The sequence below is a fragment of the Pithys albifrons genome, chromosome 5 (assembly GCF_047495875.1).
Source record: "Pithys albifrons albifrons isolate INPA30051 chromosome 5, PitAlb_v1, whole genome shotgun sequence".
In the NCBI taxonomy this organism is placed as follows: Eukaryota; Metazoa; Chordata; class Aves; order Passeriformes; family Thamnophilidae; genus Pithys; species Pithys albifrons.
Genome location: NC_092462.1, coordinates 9,746,684 through 9,774,488, shown reverse-complemented (window position 1 = coordinate 9,774,488; position 27,805 = coordinate 9,746,684). Strand labels below are relative to the sequence as shown.

Sequence of the window (27,805 nt, the reverse complement as noted above, 5' to 3'; positions counted from 1 at the left end):
CAAAACAAAAGACCAAAAACACCACCCAAAGGTACAAACTGTGGTCAGAGAATTACTTCAGTTAAAGGCATACTCTTGTGCCAGTCTTCTGCCCCATAAACCATCAGAATATTTAACAAAAAGAGGAACAACTGAATTAACAGCTGAAGAATTTTTGAGCCTTAAATCAGATCCCTTTAGTGCTTTTAGTTCGTATCAACTTCCACATATCTATATCTTTCCTTCAGACAACATTTTGTTTAGGCTATTGCCTTAGAAAGAAGTCAGCTGGCTAACAAATAAGCTGCATATGTTGCAGGGAGTTATGAAAGGTGATAAAATGGCCAACTGATCAATAAATCTTAAGCACAAGAATCCCAGCCTTTTGTGTCAGTTCATACTATGCTGGCCACACTTTTTATTGGCCATGTTGTAGGTTTATCTGCAGGCTTTTCTGCAGCCCCACTATTACCTGAGTGGCTGAATACCTCCCTTGCAAACTAGCTGGCAGGTGGGGTCTCCTGAGCAGGCTCTGTTCCCGTTTGTGTCGGTGTATGACTGAGCACGCACAAAGCACTTGATGGGCATGCACTGTGCTGCACCCTGTGGTCCTGAGACACCTCCACTGAGGGAGTGAGGAGCTGACTGACCAAGCAATTTCTGAATTATTTCTAAGAAACCTGCTCGTTACCGAAGAGCCATAAGCTACGACAGTAAGGAGTACTACATGCGCCTGGCTTCTGGGAACCCTGCAGTCTTTCAGGATGCCATTGAGGAAAATACAGTGGGTGAGACAACTCAGCAGGAGCCAGAACATGGGGAGGACACTATTGCAAGAGTCAAAGGTTAGATCATTTTGTTTGTTCTGAACAGTTTTCTTTAAATTTATCTACCTTTAAATCTTCTCATGCATTTGCATGAAGATAAGCATAAGGATCCTGTAGGACTCTTGTTTTTCTGTCTTCACATTGGGGCAGTATTTTTGAATGTTTACAGGTTTTGTGAAGTTCATTTTTTATGTTTCAGGGGTTTATTCATCCATCTCTGTTCTTCTTTTCCAGGCCTGGTGAAGCCTCCCCTGAAACGATCTCGCTCTGCTCCTGATGGAGGAGATGATGAGAACCAGGACCAGTCACAGGATCAAATTGTTGAGGGGAGTTCGATTGATGAAGAGGAGAAGACTGACAATACAACTTTACTTCGACTTCTTGAAGAAGGGGAGAAGGTACTGTGTACTTCTAACACACTAAGAACTTACTGCTTTGGAATTTCTGCATTACATGTCACAAACATGAATACTGTCCTATGTACCTTCCCTGATCTACAGCTGAATTTGCTGTATATTTCATCAGTTTATTCCTTAAAGCCAAGTGTGTGCTCTGGTTCAAAGAGATCCTGACCCTGAAAACACTGTACTGGGAACATTCTTTGGTTTTGCCCTTCTGCCTACAAGGGAAAAATTAACATGTCCTGAAATGAAAGCTGTGAGCTACCCCATGCTTGGAACATCATGTCAGCTTAATGAGTCCAGACAGAAAATATAAGTTGAAAATATGAATACTGAACTTGGCATGCTGTTTATGAAATGAATGAAAAAGATTGATAACTAGTATTTTATTTTTTATCCCCAAGAACAATGTTGATTTACCATTCTATATTTTCAGCCTTTGTACATCTGAAGTATAGCTGTAAATACAGTTGTGATCAAGGTTAGGTGGTCTACAGGTTCTGAAATATATTCAAGAAGCAATAGGGCAACTGGTTAAGTTGGTAATTAGATAAATCTATATCACAGTGAGAAGACTTTAACTCCCTCCCCCATTGCTAGTTGTAGGCATTAGTTATATCTCTGATTAGGGAGAAAATGGCAGGATTTTTGCTGTATCTACAAGTGATAGAGCAATGCCTGGGGCTTGTTCTAACAAGGCAGTGGTGTCTGAGCCTGAGCTTGTTGACAGGCTTATTCTGAGTGTTGGCTTTTCCCTACAGATCCAGCACATGTACCGCTGTGCCCGGGTCCAGGGCCTGGACACCAGTGAGGGGCTGCTGCTCTTTGGGAAGGAGCACTTCTATGTCATTGATGGATTCACCATGACAGCCACCAGGGAAATACGGGACATCGAGACACTGCCTCCTAAGTGAGTAGATAAGAGTCTCCTCAGTCTTCAATAGCTGAACAAGAGGTATTTAATGAGATTGTTGAGGAGTCAGCTCCAAAATAACGTAAGATGCAGGGAGACTTCAGTGCAGTTTCCTTTGTGCTTACAATTGCTCAGTGTATACTGTGAAAGCCAGCAGTACCTGTAATTGGACTCTCATGAATTAATAGAATAATTCTTTTAAGTGCTCTTCTTTTTAATCACTTCTCTCTTGCCTGTTTTTGTTGATTTACAGGATGCATGAGCCAATCATACCTAGAGGAGCAAGGCAAGGTCCAAGTCAGCTCAAAAGAACTTGCAGCATTTTTGCATATGAAGATATCAAGGAAGTGCATAAAAGGAGATACCTTTTGCAGGTAACTTAGACACCATGTTTGGATTGAGGAGACAAGAAGTTTTGTGATGATGTTGTCATTTAAAAAAAACTAAAATCAATAGGTAACTGATCCATATTTGGAAAGTGAAGCTATTCACTACATTGATATTGAAATGTTTAAGTTGGACATCTTTGTTGTCTTATCCTGGTTTAGTTTATTGCCTGTGTTAGTGAATATCAGGGGTCCAAAAATAAGACATCTGACTGCACTAAGCAAAGTCTGCCCCTCCATAACTTGGTGCCAGATGTAATATGACTAAACTGGCCTGCACCTGACCTCCAGAGGTGACAAGCTGGTGTTGACATGGGTTTGTCCTCTTTGTTTTCAGCCAATTGCAATTGAAGTTTTCTCAGGAGATGGACGAAACTATCTTCTAGCTTTCCAAAAAGGCGTCAGAAACAAAGTTTATCAAAGGTACTGTAAACTAAGTTAGAATATTTAATATGAATATTTGCAAAATCTGTGTTGAGCTGGTGTTGATACCTGGTAGCACCGGAGTACTGCACCAAAGAGCCACTAGAAGGCGCTAAATGCTTTCAGTGAGAAAAGTGTCGTTTGATTTTGTTGAAGATGTTCAGTAGCTGCTCAAAACGAAGTCTGTGACTGTACTAAATAAGTGCTGATTCTCAGGAAATGACATACCCAGGACACAAACACTAACTGTAATCTCCTTGCTCTGCTGATACAGATTTTTGGCTGTGGTGCCATCTCTGACTGACAGCTCGGAGTCAGTGTCTGGGCAGAGACCAAATACCAGCGTGGAGCAAGGGTAGGTGACTGTGCCTCACAAGCTCTGTAGCTCATCAGTTTCCAGTAAATGATGCTTGCAGTAATGTCAGAATTATCTAGGAAGTTCTCCAAGCTGCATTTATAGTTGGGCATCACCAAAATAAATAACTCGTGATGTTGTGCTCCAGGAACTTTTAATTGGCCAAATGTCATTGACAGTTTTGATGTATCTTCTTGCTAATTAATATAGAGCATCAGGATTAATATTGTAAGTACACAGATACACTCTGAGAGAAATTGGAATGCTGAAGCCATTAGATTTATTCAAGTTGCTAAAAATATTTTACTCATCAGCCACCACTTGCACTGAATTGCATAATTAACATGCATAATTTTTGCCGTATGTGTTTAGAAGTAAAAAGGACTGGTGCTAAAGTGAAAATGAGCAGAGGCCCATTTTTCTAGTTGTTGCAATTTACAGGTTTTAGTCTTGAAACTTTGGATTGTCTTGTGAGGTGTCACCCAGATCTTACTGCTAAGTCAGAATATGCACTTTCTTCTTCCCATTAGGTCTGGCTTGCTTAGCACTTTAGTGGGAGAAAAATCTGTTACTCAAAGATGGGAAGTAAGTATGAAAATTTTGGGGGAGTTTTTCCTATTAAATTCTACATTTTGTAGGGATACATAATTAATCATTTCACAGAAGTTGCATCCTGTTAATCAGGTGGAATATACTACTATATAAAGTGTATCTCAGCACTTCAGTTTGTAGTATATCATGTTCAAATAGGAAATGGTTCTGCCATTGAAAATGCGGCTGGGTGGGCTGTGGTAAAAGTAGGATGAGAATTGTAATATTGAAATAAGTTTCATATGTTTGGGGAGAACACTGACAGTCTGACAATGTAACCATTTGATTGTTGTAAAGTGAAAACTTTACAGTGCTGTTATCTGTCTTCCTTAAGAGAGGAGAAATCAGTAACTTCCAGTACCTGATGCACTTAAACACTCTGGCTGGCAGATCCTATAATGACCTCATGCAATACCCTGTCTTTCCCTGGATCCTCGCAGACTATGACTCAGAGGTAAATAAAATATCTTCTTAGTAATCTTTTATAAATTACAGGTTTTGCAAGTGCTACAGGTAGTTCATACTCTCATAAAACCAAGGTTTACCTTTACTGATGGTTTGATTCAAATGATTTTATTCCTCCCACTTACCAGCAGGTAGGGTATTAGAGATTCTTGACTGTCCCTGCCTGCACTGATTTTACAGGTGTTATTGGACTGTGCACAGGTGAGTGCTGGGATCTCTGGAGAGGTAGTTGCCTCTCTATGTTGCAGCAGTTCCTGTAAGTCTTGGCATTAGCTTTCTACTCAATATCCTGAAGTATGCTAAGCCCACAGAGAAAGCATCTTTGTCCAGAAAACGGTGGCTACTATGAAATCTGGCCCTACGGTGAAGATTGTGCTTTTGAAAAAGATGAAACATCCTGTTGATGCCTTTGTGGGCAGCCATTGCCATCAGCCAGAGCATAACATAAAATATTGTTAGGGTTCTTGTTGAGTATTCAAGAACACAGTGAGGGACAATTGGGGACAGGATGAGGAGAGCAGGGCAAAAATAATCTAGAGCCCAGATGTGATTAAAAATAAAGCACACTGACTCTCTTGGATCAGGCTAAAGGACTCTTTTAAGCATATCCAACATTGCACCTGCTGTGTGTGTCAAAAGCAGAAATAACAGTGTCAGGAGGTATGTGGTGTTAAATATGTTAATCAGCAGTGTTGGAAGGGTTTAGTTTGGTTTTATGAAATTGTTCTCCATTTTATTTTTAAAGGAACTGGATCTTACAAATCCCAAAACATTCAGAAACCTGGCAAAGCCCATGGGAGCTCAAACAGAAGACAGGTTAGCCCAGTACAAGAAGCGATACAAAGATTGGGAAGATCCCAATGGTAAGTAATGATCCATTCTGAAGGAAATGCAGAGGGACATGTGCCTGTCATGTCATGGTAAAGAGGTCTGGTTATGGATATGCAGAACTCCACTACATTTTTTAGCACTAAATCAGAACAAAGGGGTGTTTGATTTCTTGCTGTGTTGTTTGTTTTAAATGCAAATGACAGGGGGTTTTTTATATGTAAAAACAAAGACAAAGCAGTTGCACATTTAGGCAAATTTAACATTGTCTAAAGAGCGGAATGGGCTGACACATGAAGCCCACAACCAATTCTGTCTGCTAATTGAGTTTGAGTGTTGCTTCATGAAAATAAGTACTACAAGAATCAGAATCCCAGACTATTCTGAGTTGGAAGGGACCCACAAGGATCATTGAGTCCAACTCTTAAGTCAATGGCCCATACAGGGGATTGAACCCATGACTTTGGCTTCATTACAACCAAGTTTTAACCAACTGAGCTAACCTCAGGGTACTTCTGCATTAGTGTTATCATAGCTTATTAATTTCTTATTAATGCTTTTTTGGTTAAGGAAACAGTAGTTTCTTTGCTAAAAAAACTCGGAATGAGATGCAAGTAAATTACATATTCATTATTTTATAGCTTCCTTATATATTGAAATAAAGCTTTTGTTTGGCAAGGCAACTTTCTTATGTGCTTTTATTGAAGACAGAGGTCTCTTTTTTTAAAAAAGTTTCTTCAGCAATTTCCAAAGCTGCACTTCAACATTTCAGTTAGTTAAAATATAAAATGACTAACCATTCAGTATTGCTTTGCAGAGGTCCATTGAATTAGGGCTACTGGATTGCAGCCAACCTCAAGTGATGGCTGTGACAAAATACAAAAGCTTTCAGATTACTGAGAATGAAAATTGCAAATTTCAATTTTGAATGTGTCTGTGGTCACAGAGTAATTAAAATACTGTATTAATGTTTTTTCCCAGTTACTACTAAGTCTGTCACCTAACTGCTTTATTTGTTTTATATTTCTGGTGTTTAATCTGTAGGGGAAACCCCAGCTTACCACTATGGCACCCACTATTCATCAGCCATGATAGTGGCTTCCTACCTTGTCCGGATGGAGCCTTTTACTCAGATTTTCCTGCGGCTACAGGTAAAAATTCCATCACCTCACTTCATGTTTCTTGCCTGCTGTGAATTTCAGACATAACTGAAAAATAGGATCAATCAGCTTTTTTTTCTTCATCAAATGTTGTGATTGCCTGGCAGGTTTTTGATGTGTCTTGTAAAAAGATGTAGTGGAATACACCTTTTTTTTCTTGTAGTTTGAACATTTTTCTAAATGTGTGTGGAACAAAGTATCACCAGACAGAAACAAAAGCAAGTTTTGTTGTGAAAAATACTTTGCTTCTCATGCTTTATTTATCTGTTGTTGAAAGAATCATATGCCAGTTGTTTACTTCTGTGCTGCAGGTGTTGAAAGATTTTTACTTTAAACCAGTATGTCTATCCAAGAGAGGTTTTAGTACTGAGTGTTAAAATGAGCAAAAGTTTGCAGAGCCTGCAGAACTGTTTGGCAGTTCGATGGGTAATGTGGTTTGTACTATTACATATCAAATATTTTTCCTAGACAGAAGCCATCAGGCAAAAAAGATCTGTGTTTCTCTGGAGGAGACTGAAGTCAGACTAGATGGCTCTTTCTTAAAGTTCTGTATATCTGTATCTCAGTGCTCTATTACCATGTACCAAAAATAATGCAGCTGATTAAATCCATTATGTTAGAGGAAGAAAAATGCTACATTCCAGTGTCTTCATTAGGCAGAGGATGCTCTGATTTGCCTTCTTGGCAAAACCTGCTGTGCTGAGACATAACTGATGCTGGTGTGCTTCTGTCTGTCCCTCAGGGCGGGCACTTCGACCTGGCTGACCGGATGTTCCACAGCGTGCGGGAGGCCTGGTACTCAGCATCCAAGCACAACATGGCAGATGTGAAGGAGCTCATCCCAGAGTTCTTCTACCTCCCTGAGTTCCTGCTGAATTCCAACAATTTTGACCTAGGTAGGCAATAAGAGCTTGATAGCATCTCTGTGGGTGGGAGAACAGTGCTAGAACAGTCCAACATGAGGTAAAAGTGTCTCGTGATACAGGCAGAAGTGATGGGTGACTTCCACATTCTGACACGAAAAGAAAAGCAGGACTACTTATGGTATTTCCTGATACTGTGTGTTTATTCAGTATTGTATTTGAAAGTATGATTGATTCAGAACTTGTGATTTCACTGGAAAGAGTGTAGCAGGAGTTCTGCTTTCCACTGTGATACCTTAGATCTATTTTTTCAGATTTATCAGATTTAAGGTATTTTCTCAAGAAGTGAGAAAATGTTCATTTTAAGGAGTTCATACAAAGTTTGTTTGTTCTGAGAATTGCTGGAAAAATTAGTGAAATAGCCAAAAAGGATTTTTGGTTGAAGTTTTGTCTTTTAGTCAATTTTCAGGGGGTTTTCCCGTTCAAAATGCAGATAACCAGTTTTACTTGAAGTTTCTCTGCTTTGCATTTTTCTCCATGTAACCTGCTACTCCATGATGGTATTCAACATCTTTGTTGTTTATTTTTATGCTTTGTAAAATGTTTGACAGTCTTCCCTTTTAGTATTTTCTTTTAAGTATTCCTAATGGTTTTATTGAAATGTCACAGTCAGCTTTTGTGACAATTATTCAACAGGAGTCAAACTTCACACCTGTTCTCTGTAGGACCTGCATGTTACTTCAGGTTTTTTTGTCACTCAACATTGGCATTAAGTTCTTATATTCTTAGCTCTTTTCTTTGAATCTAAACAACAGAACAAAAACATAACTGAGAAGTCTCACCAGATACATTTTTGATACTCACAGCATGCCACCATTTAATGTTCAGAGTGGGAAGGGGCTGTCCAGAACAGGATGAATGTATTATGCCCAGACCATGCCCAAGGCAATCAACAATATCCCTGGACATGGAGTTTGTAGAGAATACCACTTGGCTCCTCACTGTTAGGAAATAAATATTTAGCCTGTACTCCTGTGATGTGTAGCCATTCTTATGGGTAAAACAATAATACCATTCCATAATACAGAGTGTTTTTGTTGTGAAGAACGTAAACCCTGGGATGAAATAGTTCCACCAAGCCTTCTCAGTACAGTTTGCTGTTCCACTGTCTTGTACTGGGTTTTCTTCAAAATATTCTCAATTGACTTGTCATTGCTATATACATGCTAAACAGATGCCAAATACAGGTAATTACCCTCTCTTAAATTAGGGCCAGCACAGTTTTGCTCCTACAGTAAGAACAGTGAAGTCAAAAAGATAAGAAAATGAACCTTGCTGTGCTGATCCTCTGAGTGCAAAATGTGCAGCTGCTGTGGTAGCAGTTCCCAGTAGCAGGGTTGGCTGCTCAGGTGTGAGCTAGACTGGCACAACAAGGTTCTGGCTGTGCAGTGATCACAGAAGGCTGTTTTACTGGCTGGTGTTTGCTCTGACTTTCATGCTTGTCAGTGGGTCTTTCCCATAACAGGATGAGAAAAGCTAAAATTTTACTTAAATAGAAAAATAAAAGCAAAATAATCTTGTTCCAAGAGCACTTGACAGAGAAACATAAAGGTTTAGGGTTCAGACTGTACATTACAGTGGTGAGAAGACTAAGGAGGTGCAATCTGATCAGCACCACTGGCTGAAAGGGTAATCATCTTCAGAAGATTTAGCAAGGAATATTTGAATTCTTCCTCCTGCAATCTTGCATGAACAACCAAGGCAGAATTTTTCATGTTTTATTGCCTGACCTTTAAAAACAACATAGTATTTTAAAGAAAAGACTGAAATGGCTTCTCTTAAAAAGGAAAGGCATTATAATTTTATTATTTTCATGGCTTTTTTCACTTTTCCTGTTTCAGTGCAGTTTCAGTGCTTCTCTCAACATTTTTTTCTTCTTTTTTTTTTTTTTAACAGGTTGCAAACAAAATGGCACTAAACTTGGTGATGTAATTCTGCCTCCGTGGGCAAAAGGAGATCCTCGTGAATTTATCAGAGTTCACCGGGAGGTAATTTGCATTTTAGTAATGACAACACAGAGCAGTAGTTGGGACTGTACAATGCATATAAATCTAATTCAATTTGTGTGGTCAGGTTACCAGCCAGTTTGTGGGTTCAGGGTTGTTGGCTGATTGTTGCCAAGGTCTGTAAAACCAGCACTTCCTCCCCTTCCTTCTTGGCCAGGGAGTACATTGAGGCAAGACCTGCTTCGATGAAAAGCTGTATCCACACATAACAAAAATATGTCAAAATACATTCTGCATTTTTATTTGTGGCAGGTGTGGTAAACTCAACCAATCACCAGTTTGCCTGGTTTTAATGCATGCCCTTTGAATTTCAGGCTCTGGAATGTGACTTTGTGAGTGCACACCTGCATGAGTGGATTGACTTGATCTTTGGCTACAAACAGCAAGGTCCTGCTGCAGTAGAAGCTGTAAATGTCTTTCACCATCTCTTCTATGAGGGGCAAGTGGACATATATAACATCAATGATCCATTAAAGGAGACAGCTACCATAGGATTCATTAATAACTTTGGACAGATACCAAAGCAGGTATACCCTTTGTAGAATCCTCACTTCAATTGAAATGTATTAATGTGAAACAGGACGATGTTTTATGAGTGAAACTTCTTTTTCCATAAATGTTCTTCCAGTGATGTGAAATCATTTACATTTCCATCATAAATGACACAAATATCAACTTTAGGCTTAGCTTGTTAGTTTAGAAATGTCTTTTTTTCATTTTATATCCTTCAAATAAAGGCAAAATGAATTATGGCTCAAGTCTAAAAATCAGCATTAAAAAATGTGGGTTCCTGCTACAAAGTCAGTGGGGAGGAGTGAAAGTGTAATTTCAAAAACTTAAACACTAGGCTTTACTTTGAAGTTATTCTGTAATAAAATAATTGCTGTAATAGCTATGCTTCCTTTTTTTACACCAGTCTCTTGGTATTCTGTGGGGCTTGGCCACATCTTTTATTTGAAGAATGTGTTGCAAAAAAAAATAAGAATTTAATTTAAGAAGATTGACTCTTGTAGCTATAGTTAAGGAGGTAGACATATTTTAAAGCTTTTAAGTTTGTGTTCTCTTTATGAGATTAAATTCTTAAATGAACTGCTTAAAGTTTTACTTTGTGGATTTTTAGGTTTGGGGATATTGTGGGTTTTTTTTTTAATTGGGCATTTCTCTAGAGTCTCTTTGCTATCCAGTGAAAATGTTAAATGTTATTGATGAATTTTTCCAATCCTAAATCTGGTGGAAGCCACAGATGCCTTCAGCAATTTACTGGGAACCCAACCCATGGGTTGGAAACTTTAAACTCGGCTCAGAATGTTTCAGGACAGCCATGGGATATACGCTGTGGCAACCCACTCACAGCTGCCTGTCTCTCACAGCTTGGAAGGAGGGCTGAGAACTGTTCATTTGTCCTCTTTTCTCCTTTTCCTTTCTTGCTCTCTCTCAATAATCCAATTATGTAGTGGCTGCAGGGTTTTCTCCTCTTACGTAATAACCAATCGCTGGACTGTGATGATGATCAGACATGGCCCAGCTAAAGCCAGATGAGCAGATGGGGGGCAGGGTAATGGAAGAGCATTGCAGCTGAGTCCAAAGGTCTGCCTGGAGCTTCAAATGCCTGTCAGGCACAAGTGTGGTCAGATCTACCAGAAATGGCACGGTGTTTGGCTAGAGGAAATAAACTGCAATAAACCTGAGAAACTCAAAACTTCCTTAAGTCTTTGTTGGTGATGAGTGCTCTTGGAACTCATTTTTATGTGACTGTTGAGTTTTTCCATTACCCTCTGTGACTTTCCACAGGGGATCCGGGTCAGGCTGTCTCCGTGACAGGGCTGCTGTGCACTTTGTCACTTTGCATGGAGATGTAACATGAGAACTACATCTTCTTTATCTCATCTCTTCCACTAGTAATGCACCCTATAGTTTGGTTTTCCATTTTAAATTGCTGGGGTGCAGAACACTGCAAAGCTGCAGCGGTGTTTGGGAGAGGGCTCTCACCGGCTCTGGGAAAGTCCAGAGATGCCACAGCTTGAGGGTGCAGAGCAGAATGAACAAGCGAGTGAACCGGTCACTCACAGGAGTAGTTTGGATTTTTTGTTACTGGAACTGGAGAGTTTTGAGATCAGGTGTCCACTGTATGATGAACCTTCTCCTTCAGTCTTCCCTTAGCCCAGTCAGAGGGTTGGCATATAGGCCATGTTGTTATTTGTACTCAGGGTGTAGGTTCAGGCAGTAGAAACATGTCTGCGTGGTCACAGTTCAGCTGCATCAGGCTTATACATGTTCCCTCTACTTTGGAAAGGCAAACAGGTAACACACCACAAGGAGCTCAAAGAAAAATAAGTTTCAGGGCTGGAATTTCAGTTCTCCTTTCAGTGCTGTAATAGCCTCTCTTTGAAAGAGCTATTGAAATCTTACAAAATGCCACTCCATGTTTGTGTTTGTCAGTTCCATTATAATATACAAAGCATCTGCCATCCAATATGTTTATTATGAATTTATCGTGTGATCAACTTTATTGTATGTCATTGATAATCAGACTCATAGGAAACGGCGATTGGCTTGTTTAACCCACAAATGGTCACTGAAGCAAAGAAATGGAAATTCGTAATAAAAAGCTATGCACAATATTGAGGGGCTGGAGCGAGTCCAGAGAAGAGCAACAAGGCTGGTGAAGGGACTGGAGCACAAGCCCTATGGGGAGAGGCTGAGGGACCTGGAGTTGTTTAGCCTGGAGAAGAGGAGGCTCAGAGGTGACCTCCTCACTGTCTAGAACTACCTGAAGGGAAGTTCTAGCCAGGTGGGGGTTGGTCTCTTCTCCCAGGCACTCAGCAATAGAACAAGGGGGCACGGGCTCAAGCTCTGCCAAGGGAAATTTAAGTTGGATATCAGATAAAAATTCTTTCCAGAGAGAGTAATCAGGCATTGGAATGGGCTGCCCAGAGAGGGGGTGGATTCACCATCCCTAGAGATTTTTAAACGCAGATTGGCCGTGGCACTGAGTGCCATGATCTGGTAAAGGGACTGGAGTTGGACCAAGGGTTGGACTCGATGATCTCGGAGGTCTTTTCCAACCCAATCGATTCTATGATTCTATATAACCAGAGGCTTAGATGCCTTTCTTGTGCATCACTGCCATTGGGGTCCCATTCCATGTACAACCCTGCTGTTACTCTGTTCTGTGGTAGCCTGGGCTCCTCCAAACGTGTGAGCTGCTGTTTGTGGGATACAATTTGTTTCACAGACAAAAATTTGCTTTCACTTTACCATGGGTTAGGATTTCTTACCACATTGTGCATCAGCTTTCGGATTTTTGCTTGCTTTACTTTGACTGCTTTTGCAACTGGAGGTAGCTTAAAAATATAAATTTGCTCCTTGTTGGATTTCGTATTGTTGAAGGTTTTTTTAATTATCACCATAAGTTATTAGTGAATACTGAGAGCAGTTAAGTAACATTTGCTGACCGACAAAATTTTTAGTAGGTAAATTAGACTGATTTATGATCTTTTTGAGCTTGTGCCCTTGTAAGCCTGTGATTTTTTTTTATGATAATTAATTTATTGATGAATTTCAGCTCTTCAAAAAACCACACCCACCAAAGCGTGTCAGAAGCCGACTGAATGGAGAGGCTGTGGGAACCTCTGTGCCTCCTGGTTCCACAAGTGACAAGATTTTCTTTCATCATTTGGACAACCTGAGGCCATCTCTTGCCCCAGTGAAAGGTAAAATTTAAAACAATAATAATTATTTCTGTTTCATCACCTAAGCATTCAGAGTTTTTGCAAGATAGTCCTTTTCCATCTTTTGCTTAGTTCTAATATTGCCTGTAGTTTTGTGAGAAGGACAAATTTAAAATACCTTAGTGCTGTAAGATTATGTTCTTAGCTTCCTTAATGTGTACTTGGGAAGCACCAAATCTGCTTCAATGTAAGGTAACTTTTTTAAATAGAGGAAGAAAATGGAGCCCAAGCACTTCCATAGAGTTTTAATTTAACAAACAGCATTCAGGATATGCTGCTTCTGGGCCTGCAATAGCCTTGATTTTTTGTGTTTTTCATGGCAAAGGGATTCTTTATCACAGTGCCAAGAAATACTGAGAAGTATTGGCAGGAAAGGCTGGGGTTGGTAGCTGCACCAAGACAAAATAAGGTGATTTTTGACTTCATATCTGACATTAGACTGAACAAAAGTTAATTGTCTGTGAGGCATGTGAATGCTATGCAGTGGTTTCTTTCCTAGCTGAGTAAATGACTCTCTGCCTGCCTACTGTGAAGAGAGGGGGCAAACTATTGCACAGGGCATATAGGACTTAGAGTGTAGACTCTTAAGTCAGGAAATTAGAAAGGACTAATCTATATTTGCAAAGCCTGGGGGAAAACATGTAGGACACTACAGGCTGTAGTCAGGAAAGCAGCTTGTGGGAATACTTGTCTGAGATGTTGGAATCAATACCAAAAACTTATTTTTATTCGTGCCAAAAATGGTCCAATCGCTTTTAATGGCCACAGATACCCTGTCTGAAGAACACTGTGCAGTCTCGCAGGTGGGATCAGAGCTGTCTGTAATCCTCAGGGAATTTTCACTGCTGCTGATGGTGCTTAGCTCTGCATTTGTTAGGAATGGAGCAAAAGTTGCCATCACTGCAGCTGAAACAAAGATTTGTATAAATAGTCAGTACAGAGACCTTGCTTTGGCAGAGCAGCACGTACTGAGCGGGATCTGATGGTATTTGTCTCTCCCAGCAATAAAACATAACCCCATCTTCCTTTTTAGAGCTCAAGGAGCCTGTGGGACAGATTGTGTGCACTGATAAGGGCATTCTGGCAGTAGAACAGAACAAGGTTCTCATCCCACCTACCTGGAATAAAACTTTTGCCTGGGGCTATGCAGACCTGAGCTGCAGACTGGGGACCTACGAGTCGGACAAGGTTGGTAATCTGAAATCTGTTTCAGTGCTGAATGTGCCACAGCAATTAGTACTCAATAGTGAGAAAATCCAACAGTGGAAATTTCTTTCATATGTGAAAGAAATAATCTGCATAAGTTTTATTGCTTCCTATCTGGTGGTCTTCCTCAGAGTGCTGGCACAATAACATGAACTAATCAATAACAATTTTTTTTAACAAGTCTGCAAAATGTGAGTGAATTAAAACTTTGCAGTTAAAGCTCATCTGTGTTATCTCAGGAGGCATCTTATGGCAGAGGCTGGAATTGCTTATCTTTGAGGAACAGCTACATAAGGGAGTAGCAGTGGTATCTTAGTGATTTAATGAATTCAAGGTGCTAGTCAGCTTTTTATTTTTTTATCCTACCACATACTAGTCCTGCAAGTAATTCTTTGTTTTCTTTTTTTTTTACAGGCAGTGATTGTTTATGAATGTTTGTCAGAGTGGGGTCAGATACTGTGTGCCATTTGCCCCAACCCCAAACTTGTTATCACTGGAGGAACAAGCACAGCAGTGTGTGTGTGGGAAATGGGTGTCTCCAAAGAGAAAGCGAAAGCCCTCACACTGAAACAGGTAAAATGGAGTAAAAATGCCTTTTATGTAAATTAATGTGACTAGATCAAAGTTGCAGCTAAGTGCAGAGTAAGTTTTGTGTGTTTACTAAAGAAAAACAAACACAACCAAAATCACAAACAAACAAAAAAACCCCAACTCCAACTAAATCAAAATATTCTGGCAGCTGCGTATCATTGTTATAGGTAGCTAGGTTGTAAAGTGTTGCTGTTCCTGTTGGTGTCTTAACAGCAGGACTTTTTTTTAGAGAAAAACTTTCACCCAAACTTAAGAAAAAAAATTTAGAGAATTATTTAATAACTCCCCTTGTCCAGTATCGGACAGCTGTACAAAGCTGTGTCTCCAAAGTGTTTTACTTCAGAAAGGTGCAAGGTAAAACACTGTAGCTTAAATTTCAGGGCAGTGTACTGGAGACCATTTACTGTGATTTAGCCAGTGATCTGTGACTGAGTAAGCTGCAGTTAAGCCTAAAATGTGAAAGTAGGGCCTAACACAAACAGAACTTGTATTTTTCTCCTTCTTCCAACTGACTTTGCCTTTTTGGTTGCAACTCTTTCTTGTCTCTTTTATCTTCCCTTAAATGTCAATAGAAGTTTATAAAGGAGACATTGGTTTCTATTTTCATAATGTAATTTCAGGAGCAGCCTGGAACACATTCTAACCCTATAAAGAGGCTACTGCTGCAGAATGGGGTTTTCTTCAGTGGAAGGCTCTGTAGCATTAGACCCTTGACATTTTGTTTTGTCAAAGTACTTTATAAATGGAAAATAATTACTAGTCTATCATTTTCAATTATAAAAATAGTCACCAACTGAATGCTTGTAAGGCAGCTGCATCTTCTGACAGAATATTCATGTTACGTTATCTGAATCTTTCAGATAAGAGGGTTTAATGTGCAGTTTTTGTGCTCTCTCCTAATTTCAGCTTGTTCCTCCTGACTTGTGTTTTTCAGGCATTACTGGGTCATACTGACACTGTCACATGCTTAACAGCATCACTGGCTTATCACATAATTGTGAGTGGATCACGGGATCGCACCTGCATCATCTGGGATTTGAATAAACTGTCCTTTCTAACACAGCTCCGAGGTCACAGGGCTCCAGTTTCAGCCCTCTGTATAAATGAATTAACGGTGAGAACCAAAAGCCATTCATTCAATTCCATGGAGGAACAGTAGCAAGAGTTGGAAATTTTTAAACCAGAGAACAAACGGGGTTCTGCTGTTAACTTGGCAAAACTTGTATACATCATCAGAAAACTTTATTAATTGGTTTAGAGAACAATTTGTGTCTTCTGTCCAGAGCCGTTTATTTCCTGCAGAGTCGCTTGAGCTCAGAAGAGATTATTAACAATGCTGGAAGCAGCACAGCTAGTGTGATGTTCAGAGGGGGTTGTCAAACCTGCTACAGGAGCTAGGCAAAGGTTTGGATATGTGACCTTGGTTGACTTCTCTTCAGCTTAATCTAAAGGAAGCAGAAGATACCTTTTGGGTGAAACTCCAGAGCCAGTTGTAGTGGAAAAAACTTGTCTCCCTGGTCATCCTGTTAGTTACAGGTCACCATTTATCCAGCTCCCATGCATGGTCATCAGGGCTGGGTGGACCCTGTATCAACTGGAGCAGGTGTAGTGGTTGACATTAAGACAAAACAGGGCTGTACTGAATGGAGGGGGTAGCAAGAGGCACAGTTTATTAGCTGTTAGTAGCCTGGTTCTAGTGTTTAGACTGTGATTCCTGTTCCCCCTCTGCACTAGTTTGGACTGTTCCCAATAAGGAAGCAAGGGAAACTTAAGGTGGTACATGTCTGTGGAAAAGAGAGGTGTCAACATGAGCAGAGTCTTTCGAAACTGAGAAGGGAAAGTACTGAAAATGTGCTGTTGGATTGTTATGCTATGAAAAGTGGAGGAATTGGTCAACTCATTGTACCCTGTAAATACAGCAAATAGGTTGCTACTAAGCATGTAATCCTAAAGGTTTCTTTTCGTGACTGAATTCATCTTGACTAAAACTTCTTGAGAATTGCCAGCCTTGATGGCTGAACTTAGCTTACAGTTGAACCTGGGTTATGTTTTTGTTGACAAACACCTGCAACTTGTATTGAAGTACAGAGGTGTTTGTCTTTGCAGGGAGACATTGTGTCGTGTGCTGGCACTTATATCCACGTGTGGAGCATTAATGGCAGCCCTACTGCAAGTGTCAACACCTTCACTGGCCGAAGCCAGCAAATCATGTGCTGCTTTGTGTCCGAGATGAACGAGTGGGACACCCAGAACGTCATCGTGACGGGGCATTCCGACGGAGTTGTCCGGGTGAGTACCAGGAATCACTGCTTGGGAAATCAAGTGTATGCCTTAGTAGTAGCAGTGTTTAAGAAGCCTTGTCTGTCCAATGCAGTGTCCTGGCCAGGACCAAAAGCAGTCCTGCTGTACTTGGGTGTGTCACCTGAACAGTTCTTTCTCCTTTTCAAGGCACTCACTGGGATGTGGTAGCTAGCAGTTGTCAGCAGCGTACATTTTCCTTCCTGCTGTTTTGGTCACTAGCTTATGTGCCTGGGGGTTGTAGTTTTTTTCATCATTTTTGTTTTGTACACCTCGAGATAATTCAATCTGTTGCCTAGTAAGAAAAGAGAAACTTAGTGTCATCTCTGATCAGTGCAAGTCTAATGCAATTTTCAGTACTTCTGTGTGCAGCCCTGGGTCTGCCATAACCCAAGTCTGCTGGTGGAGTGGCTTCAGGCGTGAACACAGATATCCTTTTACAGCACCTAGTCCCCAAAATCAGGGGTATGTGACCTGCCTCACATGCTACCAGTGCAATGCACAGTTCTACTAAGCCATTTGAACCCTAGAAGTAGCTCAGAAGAACGATGAGTTCAGTAAGTGCCACTTTGCTTGTCCCTCCAGTTCTGGCGGATGGAGTTTTTGCAAGTACCAGAAACACCAGCTCCAGAGCCTGTAGAGATGCTGGAAATGCAAGAGGATTGTCAGGAAGCACAAATAGGTATGTTTTGTATTTGCCTTTTATCTGACCTTCACTATAAGTAGGTGAAATCCTGTGGTTATAACAGCGCAGAATGGATGGTGGAGATTTTGTCTCAAAAGAGAGGAGACATCCAGTGGGGCAAAATAAGTAGAGCCACCAGAATTCTTTGTTCACCACCTTGTTTAAGGTGGTTTCCTATTGCTGAGAGTAGAAGAAAATCTTGGCCATCATAGCTTTATTTTCTGTGAAGGTGGAACTTTTCTCTGTGGTTGTTTCTGCTATGGGTGAGCCCATTGTCCAAAGCTAGATATTCTTTTAGTCTGAAATGGAATTGTAAAATAAGAGCAGAGTTAAATTCTCCTGATGGAACAGCATGCTGTTTAGACAAGAAATGATATCATTTTTCCCTGTTGAAAGATTTTAGTCCATGCTTGATGATTGTTTCTGATAGCCATCTCACCTTCCTCTTGCCCTCTTCACATTGAAGAAATGATCTGGATTTGGATCTGGATCTCATGATACTCACTAGTAATTATTATATGAATGCAACTTTTTTTTTTCCATGTCACAACGTGTATTTGGTATTAGCTTTTTGTATTAACAAATCCTGTTATTACCAAATCTGCATCATATTTTTCAGTCAAGCAGAGTTTGAGCATACCTGAGTGTGCTTACTTGTTTAAGTTTTGCTGAAAGGTTTTGCCAGCTAGAACACTTTGGAGGTTTTTGCTCATTGTTTCTATCACAGGCTACCTCAGACAGACAGTCATAGAAAACAGCTTCAGCTAAGGAATGTTGTTTTCTGGCAGATCAGTGCAAAAGGGATGAATAGTGTGATTCCTGTCAGGAGCTGAATCTTTGCAAAGGCTTTGGGATGCCTGCAGGCAGTTCCCCTCTCATCAGGCAGTGGTGGTACCCCTTGGGCTGTAGGCAGTGCAGTAGCAGCATAAGGCAGAAGCTCAGGCAATAAGCAGCCTTGCTGTCAACATCTTCTCTCCTGTTGTGTGAATCCAGGGCAGGAAGCCCACGAAGAGGACAGCAGTGACTCCGAGGCAGATGATCCATGCATAGGCCAGGACACAAAACTACAGGAGAGCCAGAGTCAGCCAAGCAGCACCAGCCACAGGCCGAGGTCATCATCCAACAGAGCAGCAGCTGCGTGGTCAGCAGATAGCGGCTCTGATGACTCCCGGCGATGGTCAGACCAGCTCAGCTTGGATGAGAAAGATGGTTTTATCTTTGTGAATTATTCTGAGGGACAAGCAAAAATGCATCCCCATGCTCAGGTTAACCACCCACACCCCAGCTACGCTGAAGCACGACACTACAGCAAGCTTAAACCAGGTAAAAGAAATGGGCCACGCTCCTCCATTTTATTTCCAAGTGCAACGTTATACTGTGTGGAATATCCCTTTGGCTGGTTTTGAGTCAGCTCTCCAGCTTGTGCCCCCTCCCAGCTTACTGCACACCTCCAAACTCCTGACAGGAGCTGGGGTGCAGTGTGGGAAAGGAGAGAAAACCTTGACACTCTGCAAAGTGGTACTGAACAGCAGCCAAAGCACTGGAATGTCATCAAAACTGTTGTAGTCACATACCCAAAATGCAGCATCACATGAACTTTTATAAAGAGCATTAATGGCACTTGGAAATCTAAGTCTTGACTTTAAAAATACAGTAAAATAGTTAAAATAAATAACTAAAAAATAATAAAAATTAAGCTATCCCAGTCCTGTCAGGCTTTGGCACAGGGCTTCACTGTGTATGTGTATGCAGCTTCAAACTGGACTCAGAGAAATTGGAGGCTTTGTGCCTTATTTTATATCCTCTCCTTACATACATGCATTGGGGAGCAGTTGAAAACTGTTTTCCCCGAGTGAAACTTGAGCCATAGAGAGTGATCTTGGGGGAGACATTTTTTCTTTCTACAAACTCACACAATATAAGTATGTTGGGGGAGGAGGGAACAAAAATGAGAACCAGCAAATTTACTTTATCCTCTCCTGCTTCCTGCTCATTTCTAGGATACAGATGGGAGCGCCAGTTGGTGTTTAGAAGCAAACTAACTATGCACACGGCATTTGACCGCAAAGACAACGCACATCCAGCAGAAATCACTGCACTCGGCATCTCCAAGTGAGTAGCTCACAAGCAGTTGCTTAAAATGTTTTATTGGATGTTGTCAGCAGGAAGTGTCAGAATCTGAGTTTGAAGGGACCCATGGAGATCATCGAGTCCAGCTCTTAGCTGAACAGCCCGTACAGGGATCACGTGGTACCAAGCAGCTATAGTTCTTTGAATAATGCTGTTTTGTGGTGCTTCTGTTTGGGGCAGCCTTCTTGAAGGTTTGAGACAAAAACACTGAAATAAGTAGACTTATTCAGCTGCTTTATGTTGCACAGAGTGTTGTAGCTCTCTTTCTCAGCCAGACCAGGCTAATTGGCACATTAGTTAATGCCAGTAGTTGTACTTGCTACATTCTCTGATGTCATTGGTGTCTGCACGTTGCTGTGCCAGAGTTGTTGCAGGAATGGTGTTGCTGTTTCCTTGCAGGGACCACAGCAGGATTCTGATTGGGGACGGCCGGGGCAGGGTGTTCAGCTGGTCCGTGAGCGACCAGCCGGGTCGCTCTGCAGCTGACCACTGGGTGAAGGACGAGGGCGGGGACAGCTGCTCGGGCTGCACTGTCCGCTTCTCGCTCACCGAGCGGCGGCACCACTGCAGGAACTGCGGACAGCTCTTCTGCCAGAAGTAAGCCAGCCAGCAGCTCTCTTTGGACTCTTTTCCATGTAGAATTTCAGGCTGGGCAAAGCTGTTGCATGCTACAGAACTCTGGTTAAAGATTGAGGTTTCCATTATGAACCTTAACAGTGTGCAGGAATCAAACAATCACAGACTATTCTGAGTTGGAGGGGACCCACAAGGATCATCGAGTCCAACTCTTAAGTCAATGGCCCGTACAGGGAATTGAACCCAAGACCTTGGCATCATTACAACCAAGTTTAACCAACTGAGCTAATCTCAGGGGTTAGGAGCCACTAGCAGGCAGCCTCAGACAGGAAAATCTATGCCATGGAGGCTGTGTGTGAGCTCCTCTTATCCACAAACTGAAGTGGAAGTCTCCTCTCTGGTTCAGTGCATCAGAGATGGTATTTCTAGTTTCATCTCTGTAGCTTTACTTCAAGTCTAAACTGGAAAAACAGCTGGGTTTTAAGCTGTCATGTAGAGTCACTGCACTGATTCTGTGGCGATCATATGAGTTACATTCTGCTTCTGCCACACTGCATTGCATCTCCATGTCAAGATAAGTTTGAACAGTTTTCTGGTGTTTGAAGTCATGATGATAATTTCCACAGCTGGATAGAAAATAGATAGAAACAGAGAGGACCTGTGTTCAGCAGTGCTTGTTTTCTTTCTGTACAGGTGCAGCAGGTTTCAGTCTGAAATCAAGCGGCTGAAGATTTCCTCACCTGTCAGAGTGTGCCAGAACTGCTTCTACAACCTGCAGCACGAGCGAGGTTCAGAGGAGGGGCCCAGGAATTGATGGGGTCCTGGCAAAGGGACACCTCATCCAGCCCTGCCGTCACTCCAAGGACTAGTGAGAGTATCGTGCAGTGATGGGAAGGGATTAGAATATTGTCTGTTTACACTTACATTTATACTGCGTTTTAAGCACTAAAAGTAAAAAGGGATCATTGAATGGGTTTGTGTTGACAGAAGGTAAACAAGGCTGTGACGGCAAGATGAAGTGAAGAGCAAGGCCCAGAAGACATGATTACTAACTGCAAATCCAACAGAACTGTCAACCCCTAAAACCTATGTGACGTGGCTATGAAGAAAATCCTCACTTATCCTAAACACCCCTTCTTGTCTTGTTTTTGTAGAGCTAGTCATCTTAATCGGGGGGAGGGGGAGGGGAAGGCTTTTTAGAAGATAGTTGTAAATCTGCCTTCTTCGCAAGCAACTGTGTATATTGTAAATAGATATAACGGCCTTTTTATCTAAATATGAACTTAACTGCCTGTTACATGGGACTTCAGATTAACCACTGTACTTTGTGTGGCATCTTTATCTCATCTATCAATTTAAATACGAATGTTTAAAAAAAAAAGAAAAAAAAACAAACCAGAAAACTCGAAGGCATTATGTGTATTTCTGTTAAAAATCCAGTCTGTGCATGTTTGTTCTTTCAGTTGCCCACAGTATCTTAATTTAAGTGAGGCTATCCATAGAATTACATGAATTTTTTCAAAAGAAAACATTTTTGAGAATGGGAACTTGGGAGTATTTTATTCTAGCTGTAAGATAACCAGGAACTAAATTGTATACTTGTGTTGCATTTTATACCAAACTATTTACCACCTCAGTGTTGTTCATATTTAATAAGGCCTCTTTTATACATATGTCAGAGCTGCAGTTTTATTAATTACTTATTGTTCATTAGCAGCTGATTCATGCAGTGCAAGAACCAGCTTTTACCTTCTTTAGTCAATGGCATTTGTCTTGCAGATAGGTACAGAATGAATTCCTTGTGCATAAAATTTAACCGCTGTTGTCCTGTAACTTGTTTGCAAAAAAACCCTTTTGGAACAATAGGCATTGCTCTGAAACAGGGTGATATTCAGTGATGTCAGAAGTGCTTCTCAGAGCTCTTTGCTTTTGAGCACATGGCATCAACCTGAGGACAGCAGTAGGTTTCCATTATGGTTTTTAAGTTCCAATATGAATTCAATTGCAGTATTTTTTTACTACTATGTCATTTATTTTGCACTACATGTGGGATGAAGTAGAGACACTGATATCCACTGGGATTGGAACACATGCATTGGATAGGCCCATGGACTTAATTTCTGCATGAGGTCTTGCCAGTGGGTTTTTGGTTGGGTGAGGGCGGAGAGGGAGGGCAGTGGGCAGGCTGGTCTTTAGTTTGGTTTTGGTTTTTAACATATGTGTATATATTTTGTAAATGAGTGACAGACTGATCTAGATCTAGGTATATTCACAATGGATTCTTTTAAATAGCGGTAAGGATTTGACCCAGACCAATAGAAGACAGGTGGCCCCATGTTTGCCCTACTAGTCCTTCAGTGTCATCACTCACTATGATGGGATTATCCTTCACTTGGAATGATTTGGGTGGACTCTGGCCCTGGGACGGCAAACAGTGAAAACCAGCTCTGTCATCAGATGTGCCAGGCCCTCTGTGTTGGTGTGAGCTCCTTCCAAGAAGGTCCTTGGCACTGTGGGGCACACCTGTCTTCTCTTGATTTGAACTTTTAGCGGTGAATAATTTGTTAATTCTGACCACTTACTATTTACCCTGGTATCACATGTTTATGCACTGAAGGTTAAATATGTATTTTGATACTTGTTTGTTTCTTATGTATGTGCTGGTCTGTAAAATGATATATATTCCTGTTCTGGTATGTATACTAGGTCCCCAAATTAACAGAAAGGCTTGTCTAGAACCCTTGCACACTGTTGAGTAAATGCAGGTTTGTTGAGCTTAGCTGACCCAAATTTTGGATCCAAAGAGTGTGGTCAAGTAGCCACATTGTGTGGCTGCCCTACAGATTTGATCCTAAAAACAGGAAGAGGTCCTTGGTAAGCATGTGCAGAGCACTGGAATTTTCATGTCCAGCTGTTCTCTCCAACGTTGCCTTCACCCTTCCCAAAATGATGCAAAACCAGCATAGTTCAGAAGACAGGCTAGTGGCCTTAATGTTTTCTGTTTGAACAAAAGGCTGTTTTAACAACTCTTAAAATGCCTTTGAGTCCACAGAGTTTTTCCTCCCCTTGCCTCCAGATTTCAAATCAAACCCAAATTTAAGGAAGTCATGTTTTCTGTGGACTGGAACTTGTACAGCCACATAATTAAATGCTAATAAAAGCAGTGTTATGACAGTAACACTGATACAACCTAACACTAAACAAGCAGTTGGGTGTAGTGCTACTAATGCAGGGGCATGAGGACAGCAGTGCAGGGCTGGTCGGCTGCGTCCAGCACGGGTGTTGTTCTACACCTTTGATGTTTGGCACCTGTAACACTAAAAGATTTGTTGTTCTTTACAAATTCTGTAGTGTAGAGGTTAGTCCCAGTTTACATTTTGCAACCAAACCAGCACAGCCCTCTGACCTAATTCTTCAGTTGTGCTGTTCCAAAAACCACGTTCTTGCTTGTTGGAGGTGGAGGGGAAAAACACACCTGCTCGTGTTTCCTCTGGCAGCTGGTGCTGTGGGCTGCTGTTGTGTACTTGGGAGTGGGTTTATTTCCATTTCATTCGAGCTTCTAATGCAAATACTTGCTTTGTTTTCCATGTAAAAATCTGTTCAGCAAAAATATACTCATGTACACTAACATTAGTAGACTTGTATTCTCTGCAAGTACCTCACACGTCTTCTCCTGCCTTGTTCTTTGTAGTAGACTTATCCATGTACTCTTTAACATTCGTATGTAGTGTGCAACTGTAATGTCATGCTTTTGAGAGGGGGTTGGCTGCCTCCAGCCAACATTCATCAGTTCAACAGCAAAACACTTTAGATAAGTTATTTTGCACTTTCTTATGTATAAAATTGGTAGAAACTTATATTTGCTTTGTATCATTTAAAGACTCCTTTTGTTCCAGTAAATGAACTGTGTATAAAATACTTATGCAGTTAAAACTGTTTTTAGAAAGTATTTTTAATTTCAGCAAGTTTGGTTACTTGTTGCATGACTATTAACACAGCTGACTTTTTGTGTCAGTGCAATGTATATTTTTTTTGTCCTGTTATTAACTTGTAAGCCCTAGTTAAATGGCCATTTATTTGTACAGCATCAGGAGTAAATTGAAGATAACTGGCTAAGACTGGAGTGTGGAATTTTGTACTATATTGCAGAATCCAATATCTGTTTTTTGGTGGTTACGTAAAAGGCCTGACGATTTACTATCTAGTGTGCAATCTGTGATATCTGAATGTTCATTGTATATTTGTCTCCAATGCAAAAAGGTAGAGTAACACAATTACAACAATACATGATTAAATGCAATAGTTCAGGTACTGAAGTATTTTTTTTCATTTCAAATAAATACCTGCTATTTACCACCAAAAAGCTGTTTTGCATTTGTTGGAAAGATGCAACATTTGCAGCTGAATAAACATTTTTAACACCAGAGTGGTAACTAATGAGTAACATGTTTCTGTATCTTCAGGAGGAGTAAATTTCTGTTACGGTTTTGCTTCCTGAATGTGAGTATGGCCATCCATGATGATGCAGCATGAAATGATGTCTCTTAGTTTTGTTTTTTTTTTGCTTTATAATTGTCACTGTAGAATCTGAATTCAGAAGAATTTGACAGTGTGTAGAAAATTAGGCTGTGCCAATATAGAGAAAGCAGAGAGAGAATAATTATTTAAGTCATGCTGAGATAAGGACATGGAGATGGTATCAAAATCCAATTTAAATTGTCTTTCTCAAGGAGATAATGACTACTAGAGTAGAACTTAACCTTCCTGAGTGAGAAACAACCCAAGATCCCCAAATGTTGAAATATTTTACTCATTCTTTAGTCCATTTTTATACCTTTTCTAAGATGGTAATGCTAAAGAATGTGAGGTTTCCTGTTTTTCTCCAGCTAAAAGCCAGACTTTGGTGAGTTTGGGGCTGCCATGTTCCTCAGTTGATGGGCACCAGAACCAACAGTGCATTCTTGGAATGTTACAGCAAGTGATTTCTTTGAATATAAAAGAGAAGGAACTCCTACCAATGAACTCAACTGTGTGTACTGTGTTTCACATGAACTCCTTCTGTGAACTTTTGGGGATGTTAAATTACACTTCAATGTGCTCTCCAGCAGTAGTTATAGACACCACTTTGGTGGCCCTTCCTGAGCCCTGCCTTGGTTATATAGGATTGGTAATGGCCCCTTTTCGTAGGATCAAGGCATTTCCACATTTGAAGTCTTTTCATACACTGAAAAAAATGCTTTCTGTCTAACAGTTCTGGGGGGATGCCTGATTCTCAGCGTTGCTGAAGACACTTGGCAGCAGCAGCCCAGCGTTCTGTGGCCACGGAGCAGGTCATGGATGAACCTCACCCAAGCATTTAGAGCCAGGTAACCACACTGAGCACAAGGTGACAGGTCTGGCATTGCCTCCCACTGTTTTGGGGGAGATACACCCTACTAACAGAAGCTCCAGGCTGGTCTGTGCAGCTGGATCGTTTGCTATATGCAGTATTTCGGCCTCGTTTTCCCTGAGAAAACAATGATCTGGCCCCTTCTTTGGGCTGTGCTGTGTTAGGGCACTTAACGTGGGGTTAACTTGGTGCAGCCTTTTGAATGACACAGAACTTGCCGTCAGTGTCACATCCTGCCAGCAGAGGGCACGGCAGTGCCTCGTCTGCATGGCTTGTGATGTGATGGAAGGCACAGCTCAGCTGTGGGAAGGTGATCCAGCGTCATAGGGTGGTTTTGTGGCCCTCATCTTCTGCACCCCAGTGGGGACCTCTGCACCTCCTCCTCTCCACCTCTGCCAGCCTGTGGCATGTTCAAAAACTCCCTTCCACAGGCCTCTTGACAGCCTGTCTTGATGAAAAAACAAGAAAAAAATGGCCCTTCTTGTTTTCCAGACAGGTTGTGAAGTCAGAGGCTGAGTGAGTGGCATAAATGTGGGAAGCTCTGGCATCCCCCAGGCATGGTGCAGACTGAGGTGCCAGGAACAAGCCTAGGGCAGGGGCCACAGTCCTGATGGACAAGTGCAGTCCCACCCTGCCCCATAGAGCACAGTCTTCAGTGTTGATGTTGAGACAGTGCAGCTTGGAGTCCCTGTTGCAAATCAGGTGTTGGGAGAGTTCATTTGGCTCCTTTCTGTCCAGACAAAAGGAAAGCCATCACTTTTTGGGAACTCCCTGCACTAAACCTGGGTCTGGGAGAAGGAAGAATGGTGCCTTGTGAGTTTGTGGCAGCTCTAATGTCGGTGTTGGAACTGCAGAATCCCAGCAGGCATCAGCTGGGCCAGCAGCCAGTTTTGGAGTGAAACAAGGCAGTGGGGGAGTGACAGAGCAGCTCACAGCAAGAGCACCAGCCATTAACTCTGCCCTACCACAGCTCCCACCAGGCAGAAGCACCACCCAAGGCCAGGCGTTCCACTTAGCAGCTAAAACCCAATTTGTGGGCAATTTGCTATGACCAAATTGTCTCTTGTGACAGTTGCAGTAACTGACAATTCAGAAAGATGAGGTCTGGAGCTGCTTTCCAGGCTCAGTGGGAGCTGTAAATGATGTGTATGTGTTTAATTCAAAGAATTGGTGGCAGTGGGATTTGGTTCAGCAGTGAGGTGAGTGTGCCACACCATGCAGAGAGGAGGATGGGGTAGGCAAGCACAGACACAGGACTGATGTGCTGGGAGCCAAATCCTGCCTGTTCCTGAGGGAGTTGAGTGACATTGCATAGGGAGTGTGGCTGGCCCCCAAAAAGGGCAATAAATGGGACCAAAACTTGAATGTGGCTGCAGATTAATCTAAATACAGTCATGTTTGCTTAAGAGCGTGCCAAGGGCCGTGGCTTTTTTAAAGAGGGAACGTGTAGGGAAAGCTGTGAAGTCATGGAGGGAAATGACCAAAAAATGTAATGACCAAGTTAAATAAGTAAAGGGTGAAACAGGCTGCTGAGAGCCTGGTGTAGCCTCAGTCCAGCTGGGCCTTTGGGTGATTCACCAGCACCTCCCCCCGGGGAGGAGGGGCTGCTCCTTGCCCAGTTCCAGCCTGTGCCGCCTGCTTTGCTTTGCTGGGCAGAGCTGGGCGAGCGCAGAGACAACTCTGGGGAAAAGTCCACTATAAACACCGAGGTATGGGGAGGCGTAGGAAGGCTCTTGCCCAACAGCAGTGAGGAAAACACTGTGCCACCAACAGGGACCCCCGTGCAGGTAACCTGCAGGAAGGGGGGTGTTGGCACAAGCTCTGGGAGGAGCTTCCAGCCCTGGCCAGGTGCTGTGAGCACCCCATGTGACAGCAAGGGCTGCTGCTCCTAAAGCTTGGCTGCTTTCCACAGACCATCTTCACGAAGCTGGGTAGGGAACCA

General features: G+C 41.7%; 1 protein-coding gene across 6 annotated transcripts in view; it reads left to right on the top strand.

Moving 5' to 3' along the window:
- Positions 1 to 24,911, top strand: part of WDFY3 (WD repeat and FYVE domain containing 3) — a 173,113-nt gene extending 148,202 nt beyond the window's left edge. For all 6 annotated transcript variants that reach the window (XM_071555657.1, XM_071555655.1, XM_071555658.1 and 3 more), the window contains 23 exons: positions 656 to 824; positions 1,041 to 1,204; positions 1,969 to 2,117; positions 2,374 to 2,494; positions 2,844 to 2,929; positions 3,204 to 3,284; positions 3,815 to 3,869; positions 4,210 to 4,329; positions 5,086 to 5,203; positions 6,213 to 6,319; positions 7,071 to 7,224; positions 9,148 to 9,239; positions 9,572 to 9,784; positions 12,823 to 12,970; positions 14,022 to 14,176; positions 14,609 to 14,767; positions 15,720 to 15,899; positions 16,892 to 17,074; positions 17,669 to 17,765; positions 18,762 to 19,091; positions 19,769 to 19,880; positions 20,298 to 20,495; positions 21,168 to 24,911. In XM_071555657.1, coding sequence (XP_071411758.1) covers positions 656 to 824; positions 1,041 to 1,204; positions 1,969 to 2,117; positions 2,374 to 2,494; positions 2,844 to 2,929; positions 3,204 to 3,284; positions 3,815 to 3,869; positions 4,210 to 4,329; positions 5,086 to 5,203; positions 6,213 to 6,319; positions 7,071 to 7,224; positions 9,148 to 9,239; positions 9,572 to 9,784; positions 12,823 to 12,970; positions 14,022 to 14,176; positions 14,609 to 14,767; positions 15,720 to 15,899; positions 16,892 to 17,074; positions 17,669 to 17,765; positions 18,762 to 19,091; positions 19,769 to 19,880; positions 20,298 to 20,495; positions 21,168 to 21,288 — 3,312 coding nt within the window. In that variant the 3' untranslated portion in view covers positions 21,289 to 24,911. The remainder of the gene's footprint in view (positions 1 to 655; positions 825 to 1,040; positions 1,205 to 1,968; positions 2,118 to 2,373; positions 2,495 to 2,843; positions 2,930 to 3,203; positions 3,285 to 3,814; positions 3,870 to 4,209; positions 4,330 to 5,085; positions 5,204 to 6,212; positions 6,320 to 7,070; positions 7,225 to 9,147; positions 9,240 to 9,571; positions 9,785 to 12,822; positions 12,971 to 14,021; positions 14,177 to 14,608; positions 14,768 to 15,719; positions 15,900 to 16,891; positions 17,075 to 17,668; positions 17,766 to 18,761; positions 19,092 to 19,768; positions 19,881 to 20,297; positions 20,496 to 21,167) is intronic.
- The last annotated feature ends 2,894 nt before the right edge of the window (positions 24,912 to 27,805 follow it).